Source organism: Scyliorhinus canicula, chromosome 15, assembly GCF_902713615.1.
Source record: "Scyliorhinus canicula chromosome 15, sScyCan1.1, whole genome shotgun sequence".
In the NCBI taxonomy this organism is placed as follows: Eukaryota; Metazoa; Chordata; class Chondrichthyes; order Carcharhiniformes; family Scyliorhinidae; genus Scyliorhinus; species Scyliorhinus canicula.
In genome coordinates, this window is record NC_052160.1 from 38,294,503 (window position 1) to 38,321,923 (window position 27,421).

The 27,421-nt window shown below is 45.2% G+C and overlaps 1 protein-coding gene across 4 annotated transcripts in view; it reads right to left on the reverse strand.

The window, feature by feature from the left end:
- LOC119978305 (3-phosphoinositide-dependent protein kinase 1-like) overlaps window positions 1-27,421 on the reverse strand; it is a 110,298-nt gene that overhangs the window by 10,721 nt on the left and 72,156 nt on the right. For all 4 annotated transcript variants that reach the window (XM_038819838.1, XM_038819839.1, XM_038819837.1 and 1 more), the window contains 9 exons: window positions 17,675-17,971; window positions 16,395-16,437; window positions 15,334-15,471; window positions 14,981-15,125; window positions 8,191-8,288; window positions 7,710-7,785; window positions 6,069-6,137; window positions 4,554-4,650; window positions 617-790 (listed from right to left, as the gene is read on the reverse strand). In XM_038819838.1, the coding sequence (XP_038675766.1) occupies window positions 617-790; window positions 4,554-4,650; window positions 6,069-6,137; window positions 7,710-7,785; window positions 8,191-8,288; window positions 14,981-15,125; window positions 15,334-15,471; window positions 16,395-16,437; window positions 17,675-17,971 (1,137 nt within the window). The remainder of the gene's footprint in view (window positions 1-616; window positions 791-4,553; window positions 4,651-6,068; window positions 6,138-7,709; window positions 7,786-8,190; window positions 8,289-14,980; window positions 15,126-15,333; window positions 15,472-16,394; window positions 16,438-17,674; window positions 17,972-27,421) is intronic.

Consider the following 27,421-nt stretch of genomic DNA (forward strand, 5'->3'; position numbering starts at 1 on the left):
TACTTGTGACAATGATAAAGATTATATTATTATATAATAATTGAAAGGTTGGCCTAATTTATTAAGAGAGGATCTCACAGTGCAAAAGAAGCAGAAGGGCTATGCTTGGAGTTATGCTGGAAGAGATTTCTCAGTCCAGTTCTGATATCCATACCCATAAGCACACAGATGAGGTGAGCATAGCGTCACAGTCTAGTCTGATGTCACATATTCTGGTGTGGATTCCAGAGGTCCATGTGACCAGCAGGATTAAAAACATTTTTTTTTTTTTTTTTTAAAAAGAGTACCCAATTATTTTTTTGCAATTAAGGGGCAATTTAGCATGGCCAATCTACCTAACCAGCACATCTTTGGGTTGTGGGGGTGAAACCCACACAGACACAAGGAGAATGTGCAAACTCCACACGGACAGTGACCCAGGGCCGGGATTCGAACCTTGGTCCTCAGCGCCGTAGGCAGCAATGCTAACCATTGTGCCATGTGCCGCCCCGTGACCAGCAGGATTAATTTAAAATCAAGCATCAGAGGAATATCCAAAAGCAGGAGCTGATTATTAAAGTATAATAATGATATGATACAGGTTAAAGCAGCTCAGAGCAAGGGTGTGAGTACTCACATTGCCATAGCAATCCTCGTCATCCTCAGACATTGCCGGAAGATATGCGGTTAGTTTCGGTGGGATCTGAAGGTGCAGATTCTCCCACGCAACAGGCTCAAAGAATGGATGGCCTTTGAGGAGTCCATAACCTCCCAGCTCTTCACAGCCGAGGCGTTTGGTGTGTTCAAACACCTAGATTATAGGAGGAGGGAAATCATTCTTGGTATTAGAAGCAACAATACGCAAATACCACGTCCAATAAACAGCAATCAGATGATTCACCCCAGTTAATAGGTTTTGGTGGTGGGGGTGTGTCCCCCGGTTCTTTGAATAAGGTAATAGAATCTTTTAAATCCACCTAAAAGTGGGTTAACACATCACATGAAAGACAACATCCACAACAGCCCCCTAATATTGCATCAAAGTGTTGGCCTGCATTAGAATGTTCAGATGCTGAACTGGGACTTGAACCCATGACTGGCTGTCTCAGGTAACCAAGAAAATCCGTGAAAGAATAGCCTAACCCAGTAACCTCCAGCTCACCCAAGTAACAAGTCTACACTCACTGCAAGTGAGCTTTAAGCCAGCAGAGCCTGCACTTGTACAGTGAGTACATGGTCGAACATTCATTTTGCACTCTATTCTAGAGTTGAAGCAAAATAAATTGATCAGACATAAATAACAAGGTTTATGGTCTACAGCTTTTGTGAAAGAGACATTATGTTTGACTAATTTATTGAAGTTCTTTGAGGATTTAACAAGCAACATGGTTAAAGGGGAACCTGTTGATGTAATATTGTTGGATTTCCAAAGGCAGTTATTAAGGTGCCACATCAAAGATTACTACACAAAGTAAGAAGAGCTCATAACATGTTAATACAGATAGAGAATTAATTAGCTAACAGGAAGCAGAGAGTAGGGATAAATAGATGATTTGGATTTGGGTTTATTGTCACGTGCACTGATAAAGTGAAAAGTATTGTTCTGCAAACAGTCAGATCGTTCCATATATGAAAAACATAGAGGACATACAATAGATACACAATGTAAATACATAGACATCGGGTGACGCATACGGAGTGTAGTACTACTCAGTAGTGAAGAGGTCAGTTCAGTCCAAGAGACTCACTCAGAAGTCTGGTAACAGCGGGGAAGAAGCTGTTTTTGAATCTGTTGGTGCGTGGTCTCAGACTTTTGCGCGTGTTCTCAGACTTTTGTATCTCCTGCCCGATGGAAGAGGTTGGAAGAGAGAACATCCCGGGTGGGAGGGGTCTTTAATTATGCTGCCTGCTTTCCCAAAGCAGCGGGAGGTGTAGACAGTCAAAGTATGGGAGGGGGGGTTTGCGTGATGGACTGGGCTGAATTCACAACTCTCTGCAGTTTCTTACTGTCTTGGGCCGAGCAGTTGCCATACCAGGCTGTGATGCAGCCAGATAGGATGCTTTCTATGGTGCATCTGTAAAAATTGGTAAGAGTGAATGTTGAATTTCCTTAGTTTCCTGAGGATGTATAGGTGCTGTTGTGCTTTCTTGGTCGTAGTGTCGACGTAGGTGGACCAGGACAGATTGTTGGTGATGTGCACACCTAGGAATCTGAAGCTGTCAACCATCTCCATCTTGTCACCATTGATGCAGACAGGGGTGTGTACAATTCTTCACTTCCTGAAGTCAATGACCAGTTCCTTAGTTTTGCTGATGTTAAGGGAGAGATTGTTGTCATTACAACATGCCTCTAGGTTCTCTATCTCCCTCCTGTACTCTGACTCATCTGTGTTCAAGATCTGACCCACTACGGTCGTGTCATCAGCAAATTTGTAGATGGAGTTGGAGCCAAATTTTGCCACACAGTCATATATAGAATCATAAAATCCCTACAGTGCAGGGTAAGGCCATTCAGCCCATCGAGTCTGCACCTAGGGAGGTTCAGTACACAGCCTTGAGGGGGCCTGGTATTGAGGACTATCGTCGAGGAGGTTTTGATATTTATCCTTACTAATTGTGGTCTATGGGTCAGGAAGTCGAGGATCCAATTGCAGAGCAAGGTTGAAGGATGACTTAGAGGAAATGACAGAAAATATGGCTGTTAAATTTGCTGATGATTCAGAGATAGACATGAGAGTAAGTTATGAAAAGGACATAAAGAATCTGCAAAGGGATATTGATAGGTTAAGTGAGTGGGCAAAACTCTGGCAGATGGAATACAATGTGGGAAAATGTGAACTTGCCCACTTGGCAGGGAGAATAGAAAAGCATATTATTTAAATGCAGAGAGATGCAGAACTCAGTGGTACAGAGGGATATGGTGTCTTTGTCCCTGAATCTATGCAAGTATAGCAAGTGATTAGGAAGGCAAACGGAATGTTGTGGTTTATTGCAAGGAAAACAAAACATAAAAGTAGGTACGTTTTGCTCGTCGTATAGGACCTTGGTGAGATCACACCTGGAGTACTGTGTACAGTTTTGGTCTTACTTCAGAAAGGATATAATTGTATTAGAAGCAATTTGGAGAAAGTTCCCTCGACTGATTCCTGGAATGAAGGAGTTGTCTCATGAGGAAAGATTGGGACAGGTTGGGCCTGTGTCCATTGGAGTTAAGAATGAGAGGTGATTTTACACAAGATCTGGAGAGGACTTGACAGGGTGGATACAGAAGAGATGTTTCCTCAAATTGAAGGGGCCGAAGTAGGGAATACAGTGTAAAAATTAGGGGTCTCCCATTTAAGATCAGAGGATCGTTAGTCTGTGGAAGTCTCTTCCCCAGATAGCAGTGGAGGCTGGGTAACTGAATATTTTTAAGGCTGTGTTGGACAAATTCTTGATTGACAAGGAATTCAAATGGTATAGGGGGTAGACAGGAAAGTAAGGTCAATGTCACAATCCGATCCGCCATGCTCGTTTCAAATGGCGGAGCAAGCTTGTTAGGCCAAATGGCCCACTACTGCTCCTATGTGTGTTCGCACATGCAGGATAAAGTTAGTTGATGCTGACAAGCTTTTACAATACTGTCAGCAACATGAGTGAATCAGAAGGGAACTGCATGCAGAGAAGCATGCGTACAGCACAGGAAGAGGCCATTCAGCCCATCATTTTGGCGCCTGATCTTTGAAAGAGCACTTGTGCTCAGTCAAGAGTTATCAGGGCACAAAAGGATGCCACTAGGGCTGCCATATATGTGCAGGTTCTCTGGAAGAGCATTTAGTTTGTCCTATTTTCCCCGTTCTTTTCCTATTGAGCTAGAAATTTTCCTATTGAGCTCTGGAAGAGCATTTAGTTTGTCCTATTTTCCCCGTCCTTTTCCTATTGAGCTAGAAATTCAAAGAATCCAATAACATGACCAATCCACCTAAGCTGCACATCTTTGGACTGTAGGAGAACTGGAATAACCCATGCAGACATGGGGAGAAAGTGCAAACTCCATACAGACAGTCACCCAAGGCTGGAATTGAACCCAGGTCCTTGGAGCTGTAAGGCAGCAGTGCCAACCACTGTGCCACTTCATATATTTCTTCAGATTTAAAATTTCAGAGCTGAACCCCAAAAGTCAAAAAGCACCTCAGCTTGGTAAAAGATTATTTTATATTTAAAAAATCTAATTTCAAAGGATTATTTATGAATTCTAATCTCCCTACGAATTGAACCACTGCAACTGTACATTCAGTGCATTAATTTTCTTACAATAAAGATTTTCAAAACATCAGCCAGTAACTAAGCATTGTACCAAAAATAATAGTTATTAAAAAGTCACTCTGACAGGGAGAAAACTCCAGTGTGGTCTTCAGGTTAAGGGTATAATTTGAAAAGGAAATATTGATGTAACACCATACCATGCAACTTTATTTTTGTTATAGTGATTCGAGATTAGTTATTCAATGAGAAGATCGGAGTACAGTTGATTGGGGTAGGTCAGGATTTTGTCTGCAGCACAGTCTTGGGAACAGAGACATTAAATCACTTACCAAAAGTTGCTGCACCAAATCTTTCGCTTTTGGGAAAAACTTTTCTGGGAATTCATATTCTAATTTAATGATTTTTTGGAATATGAGATATTCATTGCTGTGGAATGGAAAAATCATGCAAAAATTAACAAATCAGTATTCAGTAATCTTCAAACAATTAAAATATTCACCACGCTTATCAAATCTGGGATAAGACCCTCATGGGTGACATATTAGCTACACTATTGTCAGTGGTGTCCAGGTAAGGACAGCACACTCCTTGGCCCGGTGAGTGAGCAAGCGAGTGTACTGACTGGTGTACAAAACCTTGCAGATTAGGCAGTTAAATATGCAGCCCAGTCAAGTTAGATGAATTCTGCTAATGCTGGGATAGGAGAGTACAAATGGGTTCAGTGCTTAAAGTGGACACAAACAGCTAAGGGTCTCAGAGTGGTTGCGAAATTGTGACTCTTGTTGAAACTGCACAGATGAGGATCAGATTCATTTGCAACATTCCACATGGCTAAGCACCTGTTAACACCTCCACACGAAGGCTGACTTATATGAGGAGGTGCTGAAGCCTATCGCCTGTGGAATCGTCCCTCTAGACTGCAAGGAGGGGGGACCAATGCTATTAATGAAATGCCACAGGCTGAAACCCTCGATGACTCAGCTGGTTAAGTGCATCACATCTCTCGGAGCACAGTGGTCATGGATTCAACCATACTCTGTGCAGAGCAAACTGATCAGCTAGGTTGACAGAAAAACTGAACTTGATTTTCAGTATTTGTGAACCAGGACTGCTGTTCCTGAGCACCATACAACAGTCCCTGCCGGCAAAGGTACATCCTGGGCATGGCTGCCAAGCTTTAATGCCCAAACTTTTAAAAAAGAAATTTAAAGTGTTCAATTCTTTTTTTTCCAATTAAGGGGCAACTTAGCGTGGCCCGTCCACCTACCCTGCACATCTTTGGGTTGTGGGGGTGAGACCCACACAGACATGGGGAGAACGTGCAAAATCCACACTGACAGTGACCCAGGGCCGGGATCGAACCCAGGTCCTAGGCGCCCAGTGGCAGCAGTGCTAACCACTGCACCACCGTGCCCAGCCAGCTCCAACATAATGAATAGTTGCTTTCTACTGCAACATTGCACATCACAAAGAGATGGGGAGGGGGTGGAGGAGTATTAAAATATATATATATATATATATATATTAGAGGGGTGATGAAATTGTCCCATTCAACATTTAAATCCTCCTTTGTTTCGCAGATGGTAATGGGCTTTGCACTGGGTTTGTGCAGCATCACATTTCTACTGTCTGAACTATTACAGCATCTGGAAGTCTCACTCTTTACAGTTTTATACAGAATTCCTTCAGCCAGTTTAATGTAAGGAATTTAAAACTAAATCAAACTTGATTAGTAGTCCCGACAAGTTTAAACACAGTAGACAAAATTGCCAGAAAAGTGAAGTCTTGTTGGGCTTAGTCCTCTATCATAACATACCATCCATCTCTCAGGCTCGATTACTTACCCAGCCCTAAACGGCGGCAATCCAGCTACCAGCTGGTATATAATACAGCCAAGAGCCCAGAGATCAGAACTGTAGGGGATTGCAAAAACAAGTGTTAGGTAATCGATCTGTGCACATGTACTTCAACAAAAGTGAAACAGTTCGGAGAATGCTGCTCTGAGAATAATCTGAAAGGGATGAGGGACTGAGCTTGAGTAGCAGGATCATGCCTGCAATTCCACTCACCTCTGACCTCAGAACCGTAATTGCAAATCCGCTGCTATCTCGCAGAAAATGAGGAACGTGGAGAGAGTCCAGTCTCACATGGGGAACTGTACCCCAATGTTATGAGGAACGTGGAGAGAGAGTCCAGCCTCACATGGGGAAGTGTACCCCAGTGTTATGAGGAATATGGAGAGTCCAGTCTCACATGGGGAACTGTACCCAGTGTTATGAGGAATGTGGAGAGAGAGTCCAGTCTGACATGGGGAATTGTACCCAGTGTTATGAGGAATATGGAGAGTCCAGTCTCACATGGGGAACTGTACCCAGTGTTATGAGGAATGTGGAGCGAGAATCCAGCCTCACATGGGGAAGTGTACCCCAGTGTTAACTGTTACATATTAATAGGAAACCATTGGGTGGGAGGGGAGAAACACAAATGATATTTTGAAAACCCACATTCCATCAACAACAGGACAAGTATTGAACTAACCTTTCCTGTTACTGATTTGGGCTCAGTTGTGATATTCCCTAAAGCTGACACACATGGTCGAGGGTCAAACAACAAGTCCTTGCTTAACATCGACTCACTTAACACTGTTTCACTTTCACATTGTTCATAAATTAGTGTCAGTACATCCATTTAATGTTGCCAATTTCACTTTAACATTATTTGCCTCCTCTTTTGTGGTCTGTCTACTCACATGATTTCCCTCCCAGTCTGGCCCTCAGTCCATCTTCCTGCCCTGCCCCCTCGCTGTCCCACCAGAGGCTGAGTTCTTACCCAACCCCTAGAGGTCTGTTGTTCAGCAGCTCCTGACTCCTGCTTCTGGGCTCTACTTCTGGCTTTGCCTCTGAGCTCGCATGAAGTGCTCTGCTCCATCTAGTGGCAGATGTTGGTCAGTGCAGGCAGCTGCTAACTGCAACAACAAATTGTTGCCACTAGATGAAGCCTGGTCAAAATCTAAAATTACTGTGTACTCTATTGAGGTGAGTACAACAGATTTTTCTTAAAGTAATTAAATTTGTATATTGTATTTCTTTTATATTTAGTGATGTATTTTATTTTGCAAGTTATTTCAGCTGGGAATGCACAAGTGCTTCACATGTATGGTACAGTATTTCAATTTGCATATTGGGTTTTTTCTGGGCGAGAAAGGAACCCAACTCTGGCTTTAACGTCAATTCCTAAGGGAATCGATGACTCACTTCCAAGTTGTTTCATTTCAAGTCATGATGTTCAGGAATACAGCCACAACTGTAAGTGAGGGCTCACTGTTATATGCCATTTGGGTGCAATACCAAAGGGTGATCAGCAGCTGTAGAGAAACTGTACCCCATGAAGTTGTCAGCACCACTCCAGGTGGGGACGGTGAAAGCATTGCAAAATGCCAAGCTTAAAGAGAAGAACACAGATCTGCATTGTGGGTTTCCACTTGCCTTTTACAAGCTGATTTCTCCGTCAGAAGCTCTGGCGAAACATACTGTGCTGTTCCAACAAAAGAATTTGCTCGTGCTGCAATGCCAAAGCAAGACAAAGATGTGAAACACGCTTACAGAATAATCGGCACACCCATTCGCCACACCCAATCTCTTACCCCAGATTTTTAAGTTTAAGTTGGTGGCAAGTGAAATTACACAGGTTTGAACGAAAGAGCGAGCACAAATTTTACAAAGGACCTTCCTGTAGTTAAAACACCACCCAAGGTCTGTATTTATGCAACATCGCGTCAATTAGGAGCAGGTTCACTTTGTAAGCGCTGAAATTTACAGAAGGCAAACACAGCAGCCAAACGTCACCGTGGCTCAGTTTGGAGTGCCTGGCACAAACACTGCATGTTTACTCCCAGGACTGGTTTATAGTTATTCATTTTTGCATACAAATCTTCCATTGATGGACAGGAATGGGTTAATTCTGCACCTTGCGTACTATCTGAAGATAATACTTTTGCTGTTCCGAAGTCGGTAATCCGTATGTGCATGTCCTCGCTCAGCAAAATATTCTCTGGTTTAAGGTCCCTGGAATAATTTAAAAAACAAGTTAAATTACATATAACCAACTAATGCAGCATCTGAAGTTTACGACTGGGCAAAGGCACAAAAAGCTAACCTTATCTCCACCAAGCCTGCTCACTTCCTGCAAACATGCTTCTCATCATGCTCTCCCCGGTCACACCCGAGTTGCCCTCTGAAGTGATTGATACTGCTCCCCTCAGAAGATCTTCTATTGGCCCACAATTAGTCTTGTCCAACTTCCCTTGTTAACCCCTAAATTTTAATTACATTCAGGTCTTCACCAGCAAACAAATTGGCAAGGAGCAAAGTCAAATGGGCTGACTCAAAGCACCAGCAACACCTCCTCCATCTCACCCCACAGACATAATGAGGGCTCCTTTTCCCTCAGAGAGGGAATAAGCCCTCACTACCCACAGAGGCAGTCCTTGCTCCCCTTAAAACTACTTTGGCCATTGCTACATCTCTCTTCCTTCACTTAAAAACACATTTCTACACAACTGTGTTGAGCACTCACCAACCATTCCAGTTCCCTTCCTGGAACTGCCGCTCTTTAGCTTTTTAAGAGGGGCCCAATACAATTGAGTCACATTACATCAGGATATAGCAGTGAATGTTTCATATATTGCCGCCCCCACAGAGTTTATGTCCCTGACTGCAGTGTGTTTCCACTCAGATGCCGAAATGCCACGGTTTACTTGTGGGGAGCAGACACCCCACTGATAGAAAAACTGCAGCAAAATATCTTCTTTTGTAGGGCTCAATATGTTTTGAGGATCAGTCGCAACAACTGTAGATGGGATGGGAGAATTTTACAGTGTTAGAGACCCAGATTTCATTGTGCAGATGAGGCAAGGGCTTCAGCAACATGAGCTCTGCCTTTGAACAATTATCTGGTGTCGGCCACTCTTGGTCGTTAAATGGTGAGCTACAATGTGGTGGGCAGCTACTGACTCTCAGTGGAAGCCTGTATCTTTAATACTCAGTAAGGGATCAACAGTGCTTTCAATGTCTTTTCACCCAGTTCAGCAATCAACTGTCAAGTGGTTGAAATGCCATTGCATGGAAGAGCAAGAAATACAAACAGCAAATGGTAGAAATGCTTAGCAGATCAGACAACATTCATGGAGGGAGAAGCAAAGTTAATATTCCAGGTCAATGACCATTAATAGTGCTGGAAAAAGCTACAGGTGTACCAGGTTTTAAGCAAATGCAGACGTAGGGAGAGCAGGCGAAGGGGGGAGAAGGGAGGGAGCGAACGCCAGGGGGAGTGAGAGCGAGTGAGCGAGTGTAAGAGGGAGCGCGAGGGCGAGAGCGAGAGAGAGCGCGAGAGAGGGCGAGGGCGCGAGAGAGGGCGAGGGCGCGAGAGAGGGCGAGGGAGGGCGAGGGCGCGAGAGAGGGCGAGGGCGCGAGAGAGGGCGAGAGAGAGGGCGAGGGCGAGAGAGAGGGCGAGGGCGAGAGAGAGGGCGAGGGCGAGAGAGAGGGCGAGGGCGAGAGAGAGGGCGAGGGCGAGAGAGAGGGCGAGGGCGAGGGCGAGAGAGAGGGCGAGGGCGAGAGAGAGGGTGAGAGAGAGGGCGAGAGAGAGGGCGAGAGAGAGGGGGCGAGAGAGGGCGCGAGAGAGGGCGCGAGAGAGGGCGCGAGAGAGGGCGCGAGAGAGGGAGAGAGAGAGGGAGAGAGAGAGGGAGAGAGAGAGGGCGAGGGCGAGAGAGAGGGCGAGGGCGAGAGAGAGGGCGAGGGGCGAGAGAGAGGGCGAGGGCGAGAGAGAGGGCGAGGGCGAGAGAGAGGGCGAGGGCGAGGGCGAGGGCGAGAGAGAGGGCGAGGGCGAGAGAGAGGGCGAGGGCGGGAGAGAGGGCGAGGGCGAGAGAGAGGGCGAGGGCGAGAGAGAGGGCGAGGGCGAGAGAGAGGGCGAGAGCGAGAGAGAGGGCGAGGGCGAGAGAGAGGGCGAGGGCGAGAGAGAGGGCGAGGGCGAGAGAGAGGGCGAGGGCGAGGGCGAGAGAGAGGGCGAGAGAGAGGGCGAGGGCGAGAGAGAGGGCGAGGGCGAGGGCGAGGGGCGAGAGAGAGGGCGAGGGCGAGAGAGAGAGAGGGCGAGGGCGAGAGAGAGGGGGCGAGAGAGAGGGCGAGGGCGAGAGAGAGGGCGAGGGCGAGAGAGAGGGCGAGAGAGAGGGCGAGAGAGAGGGCGAGGGCGAGAGAGAGCGCTAGGGCGAGAGAGAGCGCGAGGGCGAGAGAGAGCGCGAGGGCGAGAGAGAGCGCGAGGGCGAGAGAGAGCGCGAGGGCGAGAGAGAGCGCGAGGGCGAGAGAGAGCGCGAGGGCGAGAGAGAGGGCGAGAGAGAGCGCGAGGGCGAGAGAGAGGGCGAGAGAGAGCGCGAGAGAGTGCGCGAGGGCGAGAGAGTGCGCGAGGGCGAGAGAGTGCGCGAGGGCGAGAGAGGCGAGGGCGAGAGAGTGCGCGAGGGCGAGAGAGTGCGCGAGGGCGAGAGAGTGCGCGAGGGCGAGAGAGTGCGCGAGGGCGAGAGAGTGCGCGAGGGCGAGAGAGTGCGCGAGGGCGAGAGAGTGCGCGAGGGCAGAGAGTGCGCGAGGGCGAGAGAGTGCGCGAGGGCGAGAGAGTGCGCGAGGGCGAGAGAGTGCGCGAGGGCGAGAGAGTGCGCGAGGGCGAGAGAGTGCGCGAGGGCGAGGGAGTGCGAGGGCGAGAGGCGCGAGGCGAGAGAGTGCGCGAGGGCGAGAGAGTGCGCGAGGGCGAGAGAGTGCGCGAGGGCGAGAGAGTGCGCGAGGGCGAGAGAGTGCGCGAGGGCGAGAGAGTGCGCGAGGGCGAGAGAGTGCGCGAGGGCGAGAGAGAGCGCGAGGGCGAGCACGAGAGAGAGCGAGGGCGAGGGAGAGCGAGCGAGGGGCGAGAGAGAGCGAGCGAGGGCGAGAGAGAGCGAGCGAGGGCGAGAGAGAGAGAGCGAGCGAGGGCGAGAGAGAGCGAGCGAGGGCGAACGAGGGTGAGAGAGAGTGAGCGAGGGCGAGGGAGAGAGAGCGAACGCGAGAGAGAGCAAGCGCGAGAGAGAGAGCGAGCGCAAGAGAGAGAGCGAGCGCAAGAGAGAGAGCGAGCGCAAGAGAGAGAGCGAGCGCAAGAGAGAGAGCGAGCGCAAGAGAGAGAGCGAGCGCAAGAGAGAGAGAGAGCATAAAAGGGATCATCTGCGATAAAGTTGAAGGGCAGACAAAGGAATGACAAATGTTGTGATGATGATGACGCAAGGCAAGCACAGGTTGCACTGGGACAAGAAATGAAAGATAGCTCCACAGACGTCACAAATGGCAACAGTAGAATAATTACCGGCACCTTCTGTCAATTTTGTGGGCTGAGTGAAGGAATTGAACTGTCTGCCAGCATGACCAAGTTTCCAGTAATTTGTCATTTTAATTCTTCATCTATTACCACAATGAGATTTCCATCCTAGCCTTCAAGGAACAGCACTTCACCTTTCAGTTAGGTACTTTTACTGCCTTCCAGAGTTGATTAATTTTCGATCATAATCACTGGCCCTATTTTTTCAGACAGCAGGTGATAGTAATGTTTCTGTTGCTGCAATTTACAGTTCCTCTAGACATCCTTTTTCCCCAATACCATCACTTGTCTTGCATATTCGTAACCTTTTTTCATCAAACTCTCCTGCCTTTCACCGTACAACAGACCTTCCCTTTTATTCTCCCCACCCCTTGCTTAAAATCCTTTATATCGCTAACTTTGTCCAATCTGGCACAGATCACAAGAGTTTAAATGTTAGCTTTTTCCCTCTCTCCACAGATGCGGCTTGACCTGATTACTTTCAGGATTTTGTTTTATTTGTTTCAGATTTTCAGCATCCACAATATATTGACAGTGACTTTGATGCTCACATAGCACATATCGTTTCGATCACATCCTGGTGAAATCCAAGGCAAGATTTATTTTCTCATACATAGATACATAGAAGATAGGAGCAGGAGGAGGCCTTTTGGCCCTGCTCCGCCATTTTTTACAATCATGGCTGATCATCCAACTCAATAGGGATAACCCTGGGAATTACAGGCCAGTTAGTCTTACTTCGGTGGTAGGCAAAGTAATGGAAAGGGTACGGTGGGATAGGATTTCTGAGCATCTGGAAAAACACTGCTTGATTAGAGATAGTCAGCACGGATTTGTGAGGGGTAGGTCTTGCCTTACAAGTCTTACTGAATTCTTTGAGGAGGTGACCAAGCATGTGGATGAAGGTAAAGCAGTGGATGTGGTGTACATGGATTTTAGTAAGGCATTTGATAAGGTTCCCCATGGTAGGCTTATGCAGAAAGTAAAAAGGCATGGGATAGTGGGAAATTTGGCCAGTTGGATAACAAACTGGCTAACCGATAGAAGTCAGAGAGTGGTGGTGGATGGCAAATATTCAGCCTGGAGCCCAGTTACCAGTGGTGTACTGCAGGGATCAGTTCTGGGTCCTCTGCTGTTTGTGATTTTCATTAATGACTTGGCTGAGGGAGTTGAAGGGTGGGCCAGTAAATTTGCAGACGATACAAAGATTGGTGGAGTTGTGGATAGTGAGGAGGGCTGTTGTCGGCTGCAAAGAGACATAGATAGAATGCAGAGCTGGGCTGAGAAGTGGCAGATGGAGTTTAACCCTGACAAGTGTGAGGTTGTCCATTTTGGAAGGATAAATATGAATGCGGAATACAGGGTTAACGGTAGGGTTCTTGGCAATGTGGAGGAGCAGAGAGATCTTAGGGTCTATGTTCATAGATCTTTGAAAGTTGCCACTCAAGTGGGTAGAGCTGTGAAGAAGGCCTATGGTGTGCTAGCGTTCATTAGCAGAGGGATTGAATTTTAAGAGCCGTGAGGTGATGATGCAGCTGTACAAAACCTTGGTAAGGCCATATTTGGAGTCGTGTGCAGTTCTGGTCACCTCATTTTAGGAAGGATGTGGAAGCTTTGGAAAAGGTGCAAAGGAGATTTACCAGGATGTTGCCTGGAATGGAGAGTAGGTCTTACGAGGAAAGGTTGAGGGTGCTAGGCCTTTCCTCATTAGAACGGAGAAGGATGAGGGGCGACTTGATAGAGGTTTATAAGATGATCAGGGGAATAGATAGAGTAGACAGTCAGAGACTTTATCACCGGGTGGAACAAACCATTACAAGAGGACATAAATTTAAGGTGAATGGTGGAAGATATAGGGGGGGGATGTCAGAGGTAGGTGATTTAGGTGGTTTACCCAGAGAGTAGTGGGGGCATGGAATGCACTGCCTGTGGAAGTAGTTGAGTCGGAAACATTAGGGACCTTCAAGCGGCTATTGGATAGGTACATGGATTATGGTAGAATAATGGAGTGTAGATTAATTTGTTCTTAAGGGCAGCACGGTAGCATTGTGGATAGCACAATTGCTTCACAGCTCCAGGGTCCCAGGTTCGATTCCGGCTTGGGTCACTGTCTGTGCGGAATCTGCACATCCTCCCCGTGAGTGCATGGGTTTCCTCCGGGTGCTCCGGTTTCCTCCCACAGTCCAAAGATGTGCAGGTTAGGTGGATTGGCCATGATAAATTGCCCTTAGTGTCCAAAATTGCCCTTAGTGTTGGGTGGGGTTACTGGGTTATGGGGATAGGGTGGAGGTGTTGACCTCGGGTAGGGTGCTCTTTCCAAGAGCTGGTGCAGACTCGATGGGCCGAGTGGCCTCCTTATGCACTGTAATTTCTATGATAATCTATGATTAATCTAGGACAAAGGTTCGGCACAACATCGTGGGCCGAAGGGCCTGTTCTGTGCTGTATTTTTCTATGTTCTAATAACCTAATCCTGCTTTCTCCCCATAACCTTTGATCCTATTCGCCCCCAGTGCTATATCTAGCCGCCTCGAATATATTTAATGATTCCGTAATATATTTAATGTTTTAGCATATCTAACCCACTTTATTAACCATTTTTTCTTTACTCTGTGCTGATAAAACCCTTTACTACTTTACTTGTTATTTGCCACTCTTTCAAGTCCCCTCTTGGTTTTTCAAGTCTTCCTCCCTTCCTCCTCCAGATTTCTCATATTCAACTCAATTTTCTATTGCATTATATTTGTTAGGTGACTCAGGACCTCAGTTAAGTTCTGCTATTTACCCAAGGAGCTCCAGATTTTGCTGAACACCTTTATTTCCTGTGTGAACATCTGACCTGTACCCTAATCGGTCTGTAAACTTTTGACCAATTTGCATCACAATTTATCCTTACTTAATTCAAATTATTTTCCAGTCAAGTACCTTAATCTTTGACTGTTGTGTGTGCACCAAGTTCAAGTTTTTGATCCTAAGTTCAGATCATGAAAGCCAGGCCTGCATCTGAACTGAAACATGAATTTCCGAGTTAGTATGGTGGAACCCAGTTACAGCCTTCATCACCTGAAATCTGGTGTGGAGGCACAACTTGGGTGTTCGATGCTTTCCCGTATTTTTGCATTTGGCAGCATATATCACTACCCTCAACACGGGTGCATCCTCCAGCAGGAGTTGCCAGAAAGTAATTAGGTTCAAGGACACTCGCTCACATTTCTCCTGGTCAAGGTTACCTGTACCAGTTCTATTGAAGCCAACACAGCGCAGACTGGAGAGTTGATAGGGTCTTGTGGTCGGCATTGCTCAACTGAAAGGCAGTGACCCACTAAGAAAGCAAATTATTTTTGTATCAATAAACTAAAGTATCAAAATTCCTTACCTGTGTATGATCCCAATTTCATGTAAGTATTCTAGCGCTGAAACAATTTCAGCAGAATAAAATCGTGTGCAGTTCTCATCAAATGAGCCCTGCTTACGAATGTATTTAAGCAGCTCTCCATTTTTAGCATAACTAAGGCCAAAATCTGCATTGAAGTTAAGGACCAAATCGTGCTCCACTATAAATGCACAGACTGTAAAGATGAAAAAAACTCTCAATTTGTATTTTTTAAATAATAATTTCAACTCAATCAAGGCAGTGTTTCTGACAACTATTGCTCGCCTTGAAAATGATTGACAAGTGCATGGCTTCCTGGCATTTTCTTTAAAGCAGTGGCTGGGGTAAAAGGATACAGAGCTTCTCATCATCCTGAAAAGTGAAGTAGAGTTTTACAAAAAAGGGGTGATCCAGGCGAGACATGATATCCCTCTCTCGGGTAACGTATGGTACCTTATTCTCCTTAATGATATGACGCTTCTCCAAAATTTTAACTGCAAGACAAAAAAGGAAGTTTTTCACTGAAATCACGTGTATTAATTAGAAACAGAACACTCTAGTTTTCTACTGATGCTACTGATTACCAGCGCACAGATCCAAAGGCAACAACAACCCTGTGCCATCAATACTGCCTCTACAGTTTCCTAGAAAACAAGTGCTATTTGGCTAGAGACCATGGGGGAGCTCAAAGCCGAACCCAATCAGATCTTCACCCAACATTCCAAAACACATTTCCCCACAGGACAGGGAGACGGAAACTCAGGTGAATTTCTACTCTATAGGCTGCAAAAGTCCCAGGCCAACAATAACTAGTTGGTTCCTGGCTTAGCTAACATCTGCAAACCCTAGTTGGTTTAGTTGACTTAGTACCATAAGAGGGGGTAACTTTTTGTTCAATTTATCAGAACTGCAGGAACTACAAACATTCACATATTTTCCTTACAGGACAATCCTTAGCTCTTGCACCATCCAACTAAACAAAATGAATGAATACATTTGAAGTTATGCTCCCACTCTCTGTCTCACTACTATGCTGCCCAGGGCCATTCGCCAACTTGCTCACAGACTCCTGGAAACACTACTCTTAGCCAATTGTCAGGGGTTGAGAACATGGCAGCCTTTGCCATTTCCCCTTCTAAGTTCTGGGCAATGCAACACAGGGGAAGGAAAGTGTCAGGCCTTTACTGCGGTGATGATCCAGAACTCGGCAGTGTGGTCAAACCCAATTACATCACCCTGTTGTACAATGTGTATATGATCCCATGATGTCTGCATAGGAATTCTGAAAACATGTACAGGACTTTGGGATCTTACAACCAATGTAAGCTGCAAAGCAATTTTCCCAAGATGACCACAGCTATGTATGAGCCATGCTGGGTTCGACAGCCCAAAACCACCATACAAACGCCTTACTTACCAGCATATTCTTTACCAGTTGATTGCTCACGGGCCAACACAACCTGCATAGAAACAAATAAAGCAGTCAACCACTTACTACAGAAATCCTTTCCAAAAATGCAACCTCAAGTGCTCATTTACATGCTTCATTGCCCAAGGCAAGGCTCCATCTCTCGACATTAAAGGCATAATAGTGCAAGCTAATTTTAATGTGCATAAACAACTGCATGGGGGAAAACCTGCTTGAGATTTACTAAGGTACTCATTCAGTCCTGCCATTACAGGAAAGACTTTGAGCAGCCATACTCAGTAAACAAAGCACAGTGCTGCCAGAGATTCCGATGCAATCAAACCTGATCGTGGCCACTCCCTGTGCACAACACCCCAACTTATCCATTTGTGGGTTGCATGGTTCTGTGGACTCCCGCAAATCAGGCCTCTCTTAGAATAAATGTCAAATAATTAACACAATGTGAAGAAAATACCAGGAACCTATCTGCGTACGGCTCATGTCTACAAGATTTTCCAATGTACTTCAGAATGAATGGATTATTTTTGAAATGTTATCATGTATGTACGCAAATACATTAAGATCACACCCTCAGTACTGCATCAGATGTCAATCTAGACTTGATTCTCAAGTACTGGGCCAGTCTTCAATAGAAGACATCTTGATTTAGAGCTTGCTGTTGTGTGCTTTAAAGTGAACTAAGCTAAACAGCAAGACATGTACCTTTACAACCCATCTACCATTCATTAGCCCATACTGAATTTCTGGTAATAATAATAACGTTTATTATTGGCACAAGTAGGCTTACATCAACACTCCAATTAAGTTACTGTGAAAATGCCCGAGTTGCCACACTCCAACGCCTGTTCGGGAAAATTCAGAAAGTCCAAATGACCTAACAGCACGTTATTTGGGATTTGTGGGAGGAAGCTCACGCAGACACGGGGAGAACGTGCAGACTCCGCACAGACAGTGGCTCAACCCAGGAATCGAACCTGGGACCTTGGCGCTGTGAAGCAACAGTGTTAACCACTGTGCTACTTTGCTGCCCAGCAACAGACCAGATAGGTTTATTCCAATCTGTGTGATGATCCTTCTCCAAATTATGAGAGAGAAGTACAGAAGGAGGACAGGCCAACATATGGATACTGATGTGGAAAGGAGAAAGAGGACAGGGAAGGTAGCAGAGAGAACAATTATGAATACAGTTAACCTGACATACAACCAAACGTGCAGATCTGAGCAAATGAAAAAATGGCAATGTAGGAACAGACATTTAAAATACATACTGTTGAAAATGATCCCTCCCCAAGAATCTTGCCAAACTTGAAGTCTTCAGGCCGTTTTTTCCGTGGTTGCTGAGTGTGTCCCGCTGATTGTTGCCGTTGGGTCTGTGCTGTCGGTTGTTGCCGTTGCCCCACGTGCTGCGGTAAAGAGCTCACCACTGGCCCAGTATCGCCTGCACTACTGTCCATGGTGATACCAGAGATAGCAGGCCGTGAGCTGGAGTCTGACTGATTCCTCACCATGGATGGAGATGGACATGAGCAGAGGACCACACTGGACTGAATGGGAACAGCATCATACTGCAAAATAAAGCCAAAAAAAACAAAACAATCATACAAGTTCAATAAACAGGAATGAAATCATAGGATACAGGGTCATGGCATGGATTGTACGACTTCATATGCAAACCAGAGGCGATTAATAAGTCATAGCTACACTACATAACCATCCACTAAACCCCGTCCTCTACCACAAGGTTGTATTAGAACAGAAGAGTTATGACAAATTCTCAAACACTCTAGTATTCACTGGTAACAGCCCCATGACTCCCTGACTAGAAAAAATACTCATGTACTCGGAGGAAAATGGAGTCAACCCCACTGGAAAAAGGAACAACCTTCTACTGCATCTGCAGGCAATGAGAATGGTTGAAAAAACAAACAAAAGTAGTCCGTTTTACTGCAAGGTTCTCTTCCTCTGCTGGCGGGGGGGGGGGGCTCTGTCACAGATCGATATCTTGTCCACTCGTTACTCCTAGCGTGAGGCTCAGTAACTCGCATGTCAATTTATTAAACCAAAAACTTATTTTTGTCCATCACACATTCCCAACGGGGATTTGGGGGATGGAGGGAAGAACACCTAGTACACCAGAGTCGAAGCAGGAAGCCGACCTCTGCCTGTACGAGCCTGGAACCAGTCTAGACTAAACCTTGGCCACCATTTCTATAATTCCCACTTCAGTGCTTCCTCTATCGGACTGCAAACAAATCTGACTAAAGTTAGATGTATAAACAAGATTCAAGTGACTGAAAAGATTTTCTCTCCCCTCTTGAAGGCACTACTCCTTTTAATGGGGTATGGTGACCCAAACCGTTGTCTTCCCATGGTACCTTACCCTTGTATCCAAAGCTGACAAAAGCCAGACCAGCAGGACTTGAGTTAAACCTGAGCCTCTCCTCACCTGGTATCCACATCAGCACTTGATCACTGAACATAGTAACCAGCAGCAAAAACCAAGATTGCTTTTTCCCTTCACTGAGCAAATTTATCGCATCCATACCACTGCTCCAGACAAACAAGGTTGAACCCAGGATCCTTGGTTGGATTTCCACTACCAGGTTTAGCAAGGCTGCCAGAACTTGTCCTGACGCTGGAGAGAGGTGGTAAGACACCTGTGCAAGTGCTGGTCTCGCTCTATTTTGGTTTGACACTGCATCAAGGGTAACTCCAGTACTAAACTGGGTTTACAGAGTGCTTGGGGTATTCCTCTGAACTCATGTGCATCTTGTGTTTGCCCAAGGCTCTGTTAAATATTTACAATGAGTCAGTGCTGTCATCCCTAACTGTCTAAATATTTTAATCCTAACCTTGTAATCACACATCCAGAGAGTCACCACCCACCCCCGACAGGTTCCAGAAAGCAGTCTATTACTGCTATCTGATTTGCACAAAACACTGACATCTTTGAGCCACCAGGAGGAGCTCCTGATTTGTTTTAAGGTGAGAACCTAACACAGTCTTAATACGTAGTGAATATCTTAGCTGTAAACAGCCTTGCAGTCACCTCATGGCTCAGTTTAGATTCCATCATGCACCGAACTATGGCAAGTGGGTTGAAATGATGCCAAGCCTAGGAATCAAAGTCTTGTATGTTTTCTGCCCATCAGTGAAAAGATGAATTTGAGCAAAACAAGGAACACAGCAGCACAAGGAGACTAAGCATTCATATTCCTTATTATATTCTGCAATATTTAAAATAACAGGTCAAAATACATACTTTTAAAAGTGCCCCAAATTTTAAACTTTGCACTCTCTTTCAAAACATTTCACTAATTAGCCCGGCTGTTTTTTTAAAAAAAAGTCCTGTGGATTTTCTACTAAACAAAAATAACATCTGGTACTTTCCCAGCAAGTGCATCAGCTACCATTTTAGTCTTAGAAAATCTACATAAGCCACAGAAACTTTATAGGTTTCTCCCCAAGACACACTGAAGCTGAAAAGTGCAGCAAAATCAAGATGACTATCCAGGCTCGGGACATTGATAATTATCAACACTTTTTGCACTAATGTGCTAATCAGTCAGAAGAAGAGTATGCTTAAAAAAAACAACCGTAACACTCAGGATTACAGAATGTGAATTCATGGAACCCTTCAGAGAGATCATTCTTAGGAGCACCAGGAGGTCATTCAAACCCTTGAACTTGCCCTGTCACCACATCATGGATCATCTGCACTACAATGTCATTTAGAATCATGGAATTTACAGTGCAGAAGGAGGCCATTCGGCCCATTGAGTTTGCACCAGCTCTTGGAAAGAGCACCCTACTTCAGCCCATGCCTCCAGCCTAACCCCGTAACCCAGTAACCCCACCTAACCCGCACATCTTTGGACTGTGGGAGGAAACCGGAGCACCCGGAGGAAACCCACGAAGGCACGAGGGGAACGTGCAGGCTCCGCACGGACAGTGACCCAAGCTGGGAATTGAACCTGGGACCCTGGAGCTGTGAAGCAACTGTGCTAACCATTGTGTTTACGTGTATGTTCCCTGGTGTGGAAATGCTTCCCGATTTTGCTACCAAATAGTACAATTAATTTTAAGGCTATGCCTCCTTATCCTCGACCATCCTATTTATTATAGGAAACATCTAAGCCCATATCTTCCTGTCCCCAGATGGTCGTACCACAGACATGTCCAATAGGATATACTATGGGGCTCCTCGGGACCTCTATACAAGGACTATGCAAAACTTCCCGGAGAGTTTCAACATCTGATTGGCAATTACCCTGTATGCAGAACCCTCTGAGAAAGTTTCCAACTTTGAGTTAAGAGTCAGAGACTTTGGAGGAGGGTTTCGACTCATTTACTTGGACAGTTACTTACCCAGGGAATGTTAGACTGAAAAAAAAATAACTATAAAACTGCTCTTCCCCCCCTGCCCCACCAACACCTTGAGGTTCTGACACCAGACCACCCCGTACTTACCCTGCCACCCACCCTATCCAGTTACCTCACTATGTAAAAGTCTCAAAGCCTTTCAGTGTGTTCGTGAATGAAGATTTCCCAAAATACGCAACTAATACTAGCAGGAGATATGGCCTCACTTCTCCTGAAGATTCTTCCCTACAAGGAAGGACTCTCGGAGATCAGGTATGCTTCACATTTCTGAAGAGGCCCAGTTTGGAAGTGCAGGCCAGAAATGCAGATTTCTATCTTTAGTGGAATTTTTTGAGGACATTACCAGTGCAGCCAATGGATGTGGTATATCTGGATTTCCAGAAAGCCTTTGACAAGGTGCCACACAAAAGGTTACTGCACAAGATAAAGATACATGGCATTAAGGGTAGAGTAGTAGCATGGATAGAGGATTGGTTAATTAATAGAAAGCAAAGAGTGGGGATTAATGGGTGTTTCTCTGGTTGGCAATCAGTAGCTAGTGGTGTCCCTCAGGGATCTGTGTTGCGTCCACAATTGTTCACAATTTACATAGATGATTTGGAGTTGGGGACCAAGGGCAATGTGTCCAAGTTTGCAGATGACACTAAGGGGCTGGTTTAGCTCACAAGGCTAAATCGCTGGCTTTTAAAGAAGACCAAGCGGGTCAGCAGCACGGTACGATTCCCGTACCAGCCTCCCCGGACAGGCGCCGGAATGTGGCGACTAGGGGCTTTTCACAGTAACTTCATTGAAGCCTACTCGTGACAATAAGCGATTTTCATTTCATTTTCAAGATGAGTGGTAAAGCGAAAAGTGCAGAGGATACTGGAAGTCTGCAGAGGGATTTGGATAGGTTAAATGAATGGGCTAGGGTCTGGCAGATGGAATACAATGTTGACAAATGTGAGGTTATCCATTTTGGTAGGAATAACAGCAAATGGGATTATTATTTAAACGATAAAATATTAAAGCATGCCGCTGCGCAGAGAGACCTGGATGTGCTAGTGCATGAGTCACAGAAGGTTGGTTTACAGGTGCAACAGGTGATTAAGAAGGCAAATGGAATTTTGTCCTTCATTGCTAGAGGGATGGAGTTTAAGACTAGGGAGGTTATGTTGCAATTGTATAAGGTGCTAGTGAGGCCACACCTGGAGTATTGTGTTCAGTTTTGGTCTCCTTACTTGAGAAAGGAAATAATGGCACTGGAGGGTGTGCAGAGGAGATTCACTAGGTTAATCCCAGAGCTGAAGGGGTTGGATTATGAGGAGAGGTTGACTAGACTGGGACTGTACTCGTTGGAATTTAGAAGGATGATGGGGGATCTTATAGAAACATTAAAAATTATGAAGGGGATAGATAGGATAGATGCGGGCAGGTTGTTTCCACTGGCGGGTGAAAGCAGAACTAGGGGACATAGCCAAAAAATAAGGGGAAGTAGATTTAGGACTGAGTTTAGGAGGAACTTCTTCACCCAAAGGGTTGTGAATCTATGGAATTCCTTGCCCAGTGAAGCAGTTGAGGCTCCTTCATTAAATGTTTTTAAGGTAAAAATAGATAGTTTTTTGAAGAATAAAGGGATTAAGGGTTATGGTGTTCGGGCCGGAATGTGGAGCTGAGTCCATAAAAGATCAGCCATGATCTCATTGAATGGTGGAGCAGGCCCGAGGGGCCAGATGGCCTACTCCTGTTCCTAGTTCTTAGTGTATACAAAAAATAGACTGGCAATCTGACAGTGATTGCCACTCCTTGTTACCTCAACAAACAGTGAACATTTTAAAAACCTCAATCAGATCACTGAGGTCTTCTAGACTAGAGGGATTATCAATCAAGTTTATGCAACCTATAATTTAATATCCAAGCCCTGGCATCATTCTGATTAATCTCCATGGTGGCCCACCCATAGACAATATGCTTTTTTGAGGTGCAGTGCCCAGATGGGCCCTGATCAAGGCTCTGTCCCTTCAATTCCAGTCCCTTGTGCATTTCCCAGTACTCGCCCAGCGTGGCACCAGAAGTGATTTGAGAATCATGCCTGCCATCTCCAGATTTTCCTGCTGTTTATACAGTGCTTCATGACACAATAAACAGCTTAATACATAGGCAAATGCAGCTGCCGAGTTCCGGTATTGTTCTACAAATAGCAAGGAGGTGGATGAGCACTCGTTCTGGTGATGACACCAGGAAAACTTCCCAATCCTGACTTTCTAAACTTTTTGGTTTGCCACCCTTCTTCACAATCCCCATCTTTAAATGGGTTCCCAGCTCTCTTACTGCTACTGCTCTCCTGGTAAAGCATTTGTAGTCACAAATTCATAATAATCATAAACTTTCATGCAGATGGCATTTGACTGCCCTGCTTGACCAATTCAGACCTATTAGATCATTTCAAATTGAGTCTTTTGGCTAACAATGCTTACTATCACATCATAGGAGAGTGATCTGAGGTTCTGGGATACACAAACCTGACCTCTGGGAGTCTGTATATCTGTCGATGAGCTTTTTAATGACTTTAGTTTCTATCCCTTTTTACATCTAAAGTGATACATCTGTCTGAATTTTAAGTTTCTATTTACTTGCTACTGTGCCACAAATCCTGAACTCAAGCAATAAGAATTGTATTTATATCTTATAGCGCCTCATCGTATCTCTCAGCACTTTCCAAATTATCCACGCAAAGCAAGAATTTTGTAGGGCGCTGCTGTTTCTAAATTGGTTGCATGTTTTCTACAACATCGACAATATATAGGGCGGCACGGTGTCACAGTGGGTAGCACTGCTGCCTCACGGCGCTGAGGTCCCAGGTTCTAACCCGACCCTGGGTCACTGTCAGTGGGAGTTCGCACATTCTCTCCGTGTCTGCGTGGGTCGCACCCCCACAATCCAAAAATGTGCAGGGTAGGTGGATTGGCCATGCACAATTACCCCTTAATTGGAAAAAAAAAAGAATTGGATACTCTAGAATTATTTTTTTAAAACATCGACAATATATCAAGAAAAACATTTGTTTAACTGTGAAGTTCTTTGCGACACCTGGGGTTTTGAACAACACTATATAAATGCAAGTTCTTTCTTATACAAAACTCTGCTAGTCATACAGGGTTCTTCCACTTTGCTACAGACTCACTGTTTTGGAGTGGCAGAAGTGAGTGATATGAATTCTAGAATCAGTTCAAAAAGTCTGAGACTTGCTGCCCACTTTGGTGGACATGAACAGAAACCATTTCCTCTCTATATGTTAGTCTCACTTTTATTCCACATGTAAATTGATAGCTCACTGAGAGAAACCAGATCTTGTTAAATGACTCAATGAAACCTCCACCCAATGCTATTTTTGTCATTTCTTGACAATTTAAAAATATGGGGTTTCTCTTTTTCCATGCATTATAAAATCACATCTCATACACTTTACTGCTATAAAGCCACAGATTTCCAAGTGAAGTTACACAACAAAATGAAGGAGAGAAACTAGAGGGCTTTAAGGACATTTCAATCAAGGTGATCAATCTGCTTTAGCTTGTGTGAACCTGTTACGCTCCCAATAAAATGATTCTCAATACGACTAATTATACCGTCAATGGTACATGTCACATAACTGAAGAAACTGGATTGGAGGGATGCCACTAAGGAATCAGTCACATTTATTCTGCAAATAATCCCCGCAGCCAATGTTTCCACACTCTGTTCCATGGCTACTGGGCACCCAGTGCTAAAAGGTGACACCACAGTTAATATTGCTTCACAGTTCAGCTATGAGCTGTTGAGTTTCAGCAGAATCTAAGAAGAATCAAATAATAGAATCACTATCGTGCAGGAGGTGGTAATTTGGCCCATCGAGTCTGCACCAACCCTCCTACCAAAGTCCACAACCCCCAGCTATCCCCATAACCCAGTAACCCCATCTAATCTTTTGGCACTAATGGGCAAATTACATTGGTCATTCCACCTAACCTGCGCATCTTTGGACCGTGGGAGGGTACCGGAGCACTCAGAGAAAACCCATGCAGATGGAGGGAGAAGGTGCAAACTCCACACAGACAGTCACGCACGGTCGAAATTAAACCTGGGTCCCTGACGCTGTGAGGCAGCAATGTTAATAACTGTGCCACAGGCTATTGTGATGAATATTGAAATTGTTATAGATCATATTTTATATTTGTGGCAGTATGGTATACGTTTGTTGCAATAATATTATTAAAGAATCTAGGTTAATGTATCCAAACAGTGTGTCTGATAAAGCTATAATTACAAAGTTGTAAGAGGCGAGGTCATATTTGATTCTAACTATTTACTTGTTTACACATAGAGGGCTAATGGAACATTGTTATGATTGCTGGAGATTCCCTGAAGAGTAGATCATTTATGGAGAGTGGTGTTTGGTCCTAGCTAAGCAAGTCATGGAACATTGCGGGCTATAGATGATGTAATAAATGGGAGGGGCTAGGTCTGTCTGCAGTTTTGCAGTTTGGCACATGATCAGAGTCTGCCAAGAAAGAAGGAGTTTAAGTTGAACAGCAGTTTTGTCAAATGCTGTTAGGTTGAGCAGAAGTGTACTGGTTCTACCACCTCTCTCTCTCTCCAAACATCTCTACACAACAGTTTGTTAACTTTATTTGTAAGTGGCACTTGAACTGTATTGGGTTGCTTAATTGGAGTTAGTAGCAGGTACAGATAGTAAGTTCAGGTTTTTCCTTTTGTTTAAGAACTGTTTAACAGATCATTGTAATTCTATTTTCTTTGAGGTTAATTGGTTAATTCTGTGTTTAAATCAAAGTTTGTTTCAACATAAAAGATACCTACTGGTCAGAGTCATCACACGGGGTGAAATATCCTTTCCACACAAGTTTTACATATTAGAAACAATTGTTTGGTGTTCTTGCCCGGTGTCCTAACAAATGTTGGGTCTGGTCCGGTACACTAACACCATCAAATCATGAAGATGGTTAAAGCCAAAGCCAATCCTGCCCTGATCTAATATCTACATTTTCTTTTTGCAAAAGTATACTTTATTCATAAAATTTCTGAAAGAGACATTACAAAAACATTTCAATTTGCCATAACAGGAAAGTCCAGTGATATTTACATTTTCTCCAGAGGTCAAGATGCACTTGGAAGGTGCTTCAATTCAGTAATGAGAACATTACAAACTTTTCAATATTTTCATTATAGAGAGTACAATTCTTTTTCAAAATATATGCATTGGTCATGTTGCACTCTGCAGTGTTATATACAGTTAGGGTTAAGCCCACAATCCAAAGGGTTTTACACGATTATCTACCTCTAGATCTACACTGACTGAAAGGCCTTACGTGGTGGCCTTTCCCCATTGCGCCTTGGTGGCAGCTGCCACAAGCTTGAGAGCATCCATCAGCAAATAGTCCTGAACCTTGGTATGTGCCAGTCTGTAAATCAAGCATAATTCTGTGCATTGGAAGATCAGCAAGTTTCGGGCACCCAGTTGATGATCCTCCAGCAGCAGTTGATGTTTGTCTCAGTGTGAGTGCCTGCGAACAGCCCACAGAATACAGTGTGTCGCATCACAGAGCTGCTCGGGATGAACTTGGACAAATACCAGTGCAGGCACATTGCACAAAGAGGTGTGCAATGGTTTCCCCAATCTCCCACGCAGCCACTTTGAGGGCAGTATGCGGCGGCGGCATTGAGACTTCGAGCATACATGAAGGATCTGACTGGGAGTGCCCTTCTCACCACCACCCAAGCTAGGTCTTGGCATTTGTTTGGAAGTTCTGGTGATGAGGCATTCTGCCAGATGACTCTGACCGTCTGCTTGGGGAACCGTACAACATGATCCACCATCTCCTTTACTCTAAGGGCCTCTAGTACATTACATGTAGACCACTGCTTGTCCCTTTGGACACAATCCATCTTTGACCTCCAGATGAACTTCCTGGGTGCTTGTTGCAATGCAGGCTTGGAGTATGGACCAGGCCTGCGCCACGTACAGCAACAGCACCTCGCACCCAACGACCTGGTTCAATCCACAATGCAGATGGAGCTTCTCTCCCACATGCTCAGTTTGTGCCTCACCGTGGTGATATGTTCCTCTCAGTTTTTGATGCACACCCCAGTCGCTCCGAACTAAGTCTCCAGCACCTTAACATAATCTGACCTGACGGTGAAGGATCGGTCCTGCCAAGAGAATGGCCCCACTCTTGCCATGGTTTACCTTGGCCCGAAGCTAGTTCGAACTGGTCACAGACATTCATTAGACTGCGCATTGACATTTGGTTCTAGCAGAAGACGGCAACAGCATCCATGTACAGGGAGACTATATTCTGAGTGCCTTCGCTGCCTGGGACCGTCATTCCTCTTATACCCGAATCCTTCCTGATGGGCTTGGCAAAATGTTCTATACAACATATAAACAGGTCAGAGGAGAGAGGGCAGCCCTACCTGACTCCAGATTTGATCTGAAAGTTTTCTGATTCCCACCCGTTGATTGAAACTGTGCTACTGATGTTTGTGTAGAACAGGTGGATCCATTTGCAGACTCTCTCCCAAACCACATTTTTGAGAGCACATCCATCATGTAGGTGTGTGATATTCTGTCTAATGCCTTCTCCTGGTCTAGACTG